At 48.1% G+C, this 8,056-nt stretch overlaps 1 protein-coding gene across 1 annotated transcript; it reads right to left on the bottom strand.

The window, feature by feature from the left end:
• Positions 1–2,892: 2,892 nt before the first annotated feature.
• On the bottom strand, positions 2,893–7,507 carry LOC144600686 (G-protein coupled receptor 12-like). Its single transcript, XM_078412576.1, has 2 exons — positions 7,363–7,507; positions 2,893–5,810 (listed from the first exon to the last, which is right to left on the bottom strand). Exon 2 carries the CDS (start codon positions 5,805–5,807, stop codon positions 4,812–4,814), a length of 996 nt encoding a protein of 331 aa, XP_078268702.1. The 5' UTR covers positions 5,808–5,810; positions 7,363–7,507; the 3' UTR covers positions 2,893–4,811.
• Positions 7,508–8,056: the final 549 nt, after the last annotated feature.

The raw sequence follows: 8,056 nt of genomic DNA, 5'->3' as shown, positions 1-8,056 counted from the left end.
AAGGATCAGAGCAATCAAATGCACAATCCAGTCATCATTATACCCCCTCCTAAAGAAAATGACACTCCTGTGGCAATGATTCATGTGATCATGATGTGGGTGACATAACAAATAGAGAATGAGTAAACAGTCATAGACTGATACAGGGTCTGAGCTACAGGGAGAGGTTGGGTAGGCTTGGACTCTATTCCTTGGAGCGCAGGAGGATGAGGGGTGATCTTATTGAGGTGTATAAAATACTGAGAGGAATAGTTCAGGTCGACGCACAGAGTATCTTGCCCAGAGCAGGGGAATCGAGGATCAGAGGACATAGGTTTAAGGTCAAGTCAAGTCAAGTCAATTTTATTTGTATAGCACATTTAAAAACAACAAAAGGATTCTGAGGAGTAACTTTTTCACACAGGTGGGTGTATGGAGCAAGCTGCCAGAGGAGGTAGTTGACAATAGACAATAGGTGCAGGAGTAGGCCATTCGGCCCTTTGAGCCAGCACCACCATTCAATGTGATCATGGCTGATCATTTACAATCAGTACCCCATTCCTGCCTTCTCCCCATACCCCCTGACTCTGCTATCATTAAGAGCTCTATCTAACCCTCTCTTGAAAGCATCCAGAGAATTGGCCTCCACTGCCTTCTGAGGCAGAGAATTCCACAGATTTACAACTCTCTGACTGAAAAAGTTTTTCCTCATCTCCATTCTAAATGGCCTACCCCTTATTCTGAAACTGTAGTCCCTGGTTCTGGACTCCCCCAGCATTGGGAACATGTTTCCTGCCTCTAACGTGTCCAACCCCTTAATAATCTTATGTTTCAATAAGATCCCCTCTCATCCTTCTAAATTCCAGTGTATACAATGAGGCAGGGACCATCCCAATATTTAAGAAACAGTTGGACAGGTACATGGATAGGACAGGTTTGGAGGGATATGGACCAAACGCAGGCATGGGGGACTGTGTAGCTCGGACATGTGTTGGCCAGTGTGGGCAAGTTGGGCTGAAGGGCCTGTTTCCACATTATCACTATGAGATACAACGTGGAAACAGTCCCTTCTGGCCACCGAGTCTGTGCCAACGAACAAGTTATATCTTACACACAGTCATAGGGACAATTAACCTTCAAACCTGCAAGCCTTTGAAGTGTGGGAGGAAACCGGAGCACCTGAAGAAAACCTACTACACGGTCACAGGAAGAAGGTACAAACTCGGTACAGACAGCCTCCCCTCCCCTCCCTCCCTCCCTCCCTCCCCTCCCCTCCCCTCCCCTCTCCCCTCCCCTCCCCTCCCCTCCCCTCCCCTCCCCGAGGTCAATATGGAGTCCTGGTTTCAGTCACTGTTAGGCAGCCGCTGCGCCACCGAAAATCAAATAACCACGGCAAGAATTCCCAAGCAGGTCACCGGACCTGAACACGAGAGAGAGAGAGAGACCAAGTGGACATCAGTGGGACTGGGCGTGTAGAGGTTTAATAATAAGACGCTGGCGCTTGACAACGATTGATTGCATCCATTGGTTGTGGGGCATTGAAGTGGAGCTTTCACCACGTTGCAAAGAGGGCCGGCGGCTTAATTGACGTGTCAACAACGCACACGGGGAGTCGAAGAGAAGGTGAGGGTTGCTTCACCGGTAGTCAAAATAGGGAGGGAGGGGACTATGCATTGAGTCACAATATTGAGAGCAGACTGCGGGAGAATGCAATGGAGCGTATCAGACCTCACGTCTAGGTACATACAACTCACAGTTAGTTGTACCATCAGCCAGATGCCGGTCTCTATCTCTCTCCCCCCTTCTCCCTGCGCGAATGGAGGCGAAGGGGAGTGGAGAAGCGATTCACGATTCAATTCACCACGCTCAGGTTTCTCCGGGGTGTGTAAATGTGTCAGCATTGCAGGTTGATAGCCAGCGAGGAGACGAGCAGAAACGAAGCACTCACCACAAGCGACCAACGCCGAGAGCCGAGACACCAGACCAAGCGGTTGCTTCCTAAAATATTGTTTATTTATTAATCCAATTTGACCTTTTTTTGCAAAAGGCTGTTTACAATAATATGTAACCATATCAAAATAAACCGATTTTAGCAATTAAATAGACTGTCCTCGATGTAACAGTGTGGGGAGGGAAATAGCGTTTTATATATACACACATATAAATATATATATATATACTCACAAAATGCTGGAGTAACTCAGTCTGAAGAAGGGTCTCGACCCGAAACGTCACCCATTCCTTCTCTCCCGAGATGCTGCCTGACCTGCTGAGTTACTCCAGCATTTTGTGAATAAACACCTTCAATTTGTACCAGCATCTGCAGTTATCTTCTTATACTACACATATATATATATATATATATATATATATTAATCCCTTAGTTTGATAAAGTGCAATTTAAGGATGGATGGTGTTTTCGGGGATAAGGAAGCCTTTGTCCGATCAAATGTGTCCGGATACTTTGGAAACTATCGGTAAATAAGGGCAGAAATTGAAATGCTTGGTGTCGAATCCTCATTTAAAGGAAATGGTGGCAAAAAAATGCTTTGGCAATTGTCTAATTCGTCTGGTGCCTTACAGAATTCCCGCTGAGTCCTGTCAGAAAAAGACCCCCTATCCCTTGGTGGGCAGTGGGCTACAAATGGCGAATCGGGGTATTGAACAATCGGGATCTCCAGGTTGCCAAACATTTTAACTTCACCCCTCCCATTCCCACACTGACCTTTCTGTCCTGGGCCTCCTCCACTGTCAGAGTGAGGCCCAGCGCAAATTAGAGGAACAGCACCTCGTATTTCGCTTGGGCAGCTCACACCCCAGCGGTATGAATATTGACTTCTCTAACTTCAAGTAACCCTTGCTTTCCCCTCTCTCGCCACCCCCACCAACTCACCCACCCACCCACCCTAGTCGTCCTGCTGAGCTTCACTGTCTGTATAACTCGTTGTCACCCAGCCCGCAGCCAACAATGGAGCATTGTGGGCTCCACCTTTCCTCGATCATCGTCGCTTTCATGCATATCTTACATTCGTTTGTTCTATGTGCCGCCTATGTCTCTCTTTTGGTTCCCTTTCCCCTGATTCTCAGTCTGAAGAAGGGTCTCGACCCGAAACGTCGCCTAGTCCTTCTCTCCATAGATGCTGCCTGACCCTCTGAGTTACTCCAGCTTTTTGTGCCTATCTTCGGGGTAATAAACAATCTGTGTTGCAATAATTTATTGAAAACCTCCTGTTTTGATTCGATTCTTTCCGACACTAGAAATTCTCCAGAGTAACACAGGGCCTCGCCGCTATCCTGCATTGTAGCTTACAATGTGAGACATTAATCTCGAATATGAAAAAAAGATCAAAATAAATATCACAAATCTTTGAAACGAAACATGATAAAGACTGTCCCCGATTACATTTTATCTCTGTTTGCTTTGGCGTCACCTTCTCCCAGCGAGCAATGATCGATTCTACATTTTCCTTGACCAGCATCTCTTTTGATGTCTCGTTTCCACACCTCACCCTTCCTTATCTCTGTGTCTCCCTCTCCCCTGACTCTCAGTCTGAAGAAGGGTCTCGACCTGAAACGTCGCCCATTCCCTCTCTCCAGAGATGCTGCCTGACCCGCTGAGTCACTCCAGCATTTTTGTGTCTACATCTTCAGCCATGATCACATTGAATGGCGGTGCAGGCTCGAAGGGCCGAATGGCCTACTCCTGCACCTATTTTCTATGTTTCTATGTAAACCAGCATCTGCAGTTCCTTCATACACATCGGCCGGTATGGGCAACTCGGGCCGAAGGGCCTGTTTCCACACTATCACTCTATGACTCTTTAAGGAGGGATGTGTACTTTAAATTAGGATTGTTACGCTGCTAAATAAATAAATATTTCGTTCTTAGCAGGAGTATAAACCAAGGTATCTCCTCTACAACCAAACCACAGTCAGTCAGACACGCTAACAGCCCCCATATTATGCAGTGTTTGTAGTTGTTTCTAGATTTAATCTGCGGCAAAGAATTGAAAGGAGAATCGATTCACACAGTTCAACTCCCGTCAGAACAAATGACAGATATCGTTGTCGGATAGACAGTGAAAGACGTTTAGAGTAAGGGCTTCAGTTACAGTAGGTAATTTAAGGTGCATCGCGCATCCGCGTTGGTTTAAACTTTGAAGAAAGTCGAAATTTGCCCCCTTTTCCCCCTCAACAAACACAAACACCGAAATCAATTACTGACACATTGCGACATCTCTGAAGAAGGGTCTCGACCCGAAACGTCACCCATTCCTTCTCTCCCGAGATGCTGCCTGACCTGCTGAGTTACTCCAGCATTTTGTGAATAAATCGGTCTCTCTGAGTCCCACATCTTAAAAAATAAGTTTACCCATGTCAGAGTTATTTCAGCAGTTCTTGTGTGTGTGTTTGTACGTATGCAATTCTTTCCACGCGGGTAGAGCTTTCTTCAATCAGGTCCAATACGTTGTGGATTGAAGTCTGTTCCAGTCTGAAGGAGGGTCTCGACCCGAAACGTCTCCCATTCCTTCTCTCCAGAGATGCTGCCTGTCCCGCTGAGTTACTCCAGCTTTTGGCGTCTAACAGTAAGTGTTGTCAAAATGCTGGAGCACCTTGTGGCTTCAGCTTCGCTTCGTGGGGTTTAGACAATAAACCCTGGGGCGCAAAGCTAAAACATCACTCTCAAAAAATACACTTTCCTCCCCTCTCAACATCTTTTTAGACATTTTTAATTAAAGGGATGATCTGTTGAAATAGCTCCAGTAAAAAAATCACAAATAATAATTGTTTGGAAAAATAAAATCCCACTCTAAAACAGAAAAGCCGCTCACTTATACGTCGCTGGACGACCTTGGTCTAAATGAGAAATTGGCGGGGATACAACCACAACAGGCCACCCAGAGAGATTTCTGGATGTCAGGGTTCCGGTAGGCGTAGATAATGGGGTTGATGACTGAATTGCAGGTGGCAGGTAGGACGGTGACATAGGTGTAGATCATTGGGTAGCTGGGGTCCGCGACCAGGCAGTAGATGGAGAAGGGGACCCAACAAGCGGCGAATGTTCCCAGAATGATGGAGAGGGTGGAGATCCCTTTCCTAGTCGAGGTGTTGGAGGTGGCTACGAAGTGGTACTGCACGGCTATCTGCTGGGCGTGCCTGAAGGCGATCTTGCAGATCTGGACGTAGAGTTGCAACATGAGGGCGAATATCATCAGGAAGGAGACTGAGAGGACAGCCGCGTTGTTCTTGGTCACCGGCTTGATCACGCTGCAGGTGGTCTGGTCGTCCAGGCAGTTCCACCCGGCCACCGGCAAGGAGCCCAGGCCGAGGGACGCCAGCCACGCCGCCGACAGCATCAGGTAGGTGAAGGTGGTGGTCCTCTCGGTGTTGTAGGTCAGGGCGTTGTACAGCGACAGGTAGCGGTCGACGGTGATGGCGAGAAGGTTGCAGACGGAGGCGGAGAAGGACGCGATCAGGAGGGCAGCCGAGACCAGTTTGGCGGCCTGGAAGTTGAGCAGGTAGAGGAAGATGAAGTTGAGGATCAAGCCCAGTCCTCCCAGGAGGTCGGCCACGGCCAGGCTGCCGATCAAGATGAACATTGGAGCCCTCAGGGTGGGCGAGTAGAAGATGACCGCCACCACGATGGCGTTCTCGCAGGAGATGACTGTGCCCACCACGCACAGGGCGATGTCCCAGGGGTTGACTATGTCCTCGGGAAGGTCAGACGCGGCCACCGAGGCGTTGCTGCTGTCTGGCGAGAGCCAACTGATGGGATGCTTGGAACTGTTCCTGTTCTGCTCGTTCATGAGGGGAGGCATGGAGATCATGATCTGGGGAAGGGGGAGAACGGTAGGGCAGAACAGAGCAGAGAACAGTTCAGAATCTAAGCAACATGCCATTCACACACACTCACACACACACTCACACACACACACACACACACACACACACACACACACACACACACACACACACACACACACACACACACACACACACACACACACACTCTAACACACACACACACACACTCTAACACACACACAAACACACACACACACACACACACACACACACTCTAACACACACACACACACACACTCACACACACTCTAACACACACACACACACACACACACACACACACTCTAACACACACACACACTCTAACACACACACAAACACACACACACACTCTCTAACACACACTCACACACTCTAACACACACACACACACACACACACACACACACTCCCACACACACTCCCACACACACTCCCACACACACTCACACACACACACACACACACACACACACACACACACACACACACACACACACACACACACACACACACACACACACACATAGTTAGCATTTGCCGACACCTCCCCTAACGAGGAACCATTCTGGATATGGGGAGAAGGCAGGCACGGGTTACTGATTGAGAATGATCAGCCGTGATCACATTGAATGGCGGTGCTGGCTGGAAGGGCCGAATGGCCTCCTCCTGCGCCCATGTTTCTATGTTTCTGAAATCCACTATTACATAACTGCGATGGTGTGAAGTCACTTCTAAATACTCACTGCAGTAAAGTGTAGACGGATCCCCGTCACTGTGTTTGCTCATGTCCCGGGTAAGAGGGTTTTAATACATTAAACTGGACGGAGGAACCAATAAATAAAAAAATAATATGGAAAAATATATAGATTTTTAAGTCCGGGAAAACAAAATCCATTTAGCAAACAGCCAAAAATACCCTTTCATTTTATACACGCTGCACTTCATATTTAAGAAAATGTCTTATCCATCGCTCCTGATCTTTAGGGAAACGACTTATACTTTGCATTTCATGATTGAGAATGTCTTATACGACTGCACGTCATATTCAAGAGAATGTCTTAGACATAGCACTTCGCATCTAAGACAATGACTTATACATTGCACATCATATTCAAGACAATGTCCTACACATTGGTCTTCATATTTAAGAGAATGGTTTAGACATTGCGTTACATCTTTAAGCCAATGACCAAGTCTAACACGCTACTGAAATCTTAGTTTATTGTCTTGCATTTTAAATTTTTTTTTTGCAAGATTAATGATAACGCTGTGTGTGCGATACGATAAACTAAGATTGCAGTACTAGTCCCCCCTCCCCTCCTCTTGTTTTAATGTGAAGTCAGGGAGGGAGTTCACGTATTGATAGGGAACTCTCTCTCCTCTCCTCTCCTCTCCTCTCCTCTCCTCTCCTCTCCTCTCCTCTCCTCTCCTCTCCTCTCCTCTCCTCTCCTCTCCTCTCCTCTCCTCTCCTTCCCCCCCGCCCAATACAATACAGGAAACATGCATCAAGGTCGGAGACTGGGCGAATCATCTTACCGAGTCTCTGAGTCCTTTCCTTGGCGCCGGTAGACTGGTTTCGGTCCGATGCGGGGAGCCTTAGCCCGGGGTTGCGAGTCGATACTACAGCTGACATTGATAATGAAACGCAAGGTTTTTTTTTTGACGGGGGGTGGTTGGTGGTGGGGGAGGGGGGGAGGGGGGGGGGGGGGGGGGCGAATGCGGTTTTAATGCGATGGCCCCAGTGGGCTGTAGATGAATCTGGCTCTGACGTCAAAAGTGTTCACTTATTGTGATCGGCGTCGGGATTGAATCACAGGGCTGCTGTGTGATGGGAATACCAATCAGGTCCACACACACACGCACACACGCACAGACAGCCGTAACGCCAGCGCTCCCATTCACAAGAATCGCAGGCAATTCCCTCCACCCCCCCCCCCCCCCTCCTGCAAACACCATCCCAAGGTCAGCGAGACCGGGCAGGTAGCACAAGATACATGATAGATGCACCCTCCTCGCCGGCAATAGTTCCCGCACAGAGCCCCATCGCAAACCATCCATCGCAATATTCGGCCGATGGAGACACAGCAGGAATCAGGCTAAAACTAGAAGCATGATGTTTTAAAAATAATAATAATAATAAATGGCACGGCCGTGTTTATGCAGCGATTCACAGCAGCGACCGCTGATCCAATAATGTCTTTGACATTTGGTTCAGAGATTCAGCGCGGAA

The sequence above is a fragment of the Rhinoraja longicauda genome, chromosome 15, assembly GCF_053455715.1.
Source record: "Rhinoraja longicauda isolate Sanriku21f chromosome 15, sRhiLon1.1, whole genome shotgun sequence".
NCBI classification, from domain to species: domain Eukaryota; kingdom Metazoa; phylum Chordata; class Chondrichthyes; order Rajiformes; family Arhynchobatidae; genus Rhinoraja; species Rhinoraja longicauda.
The sequence above is the reverse complement of the archived record's forward strand: the minus strand, read 5'-3'. Positions and strand labels throughout refer to the sequence as shown.

Coding starts and splice junctions, on each gene's coding strand:
- LOC144600686 (XM_078412576.1), bottom strand. CDS start 5,807: ATGATCTCCATGCCTCCCCTCATGAACGAGCAGAACAGGAACAGTTCC.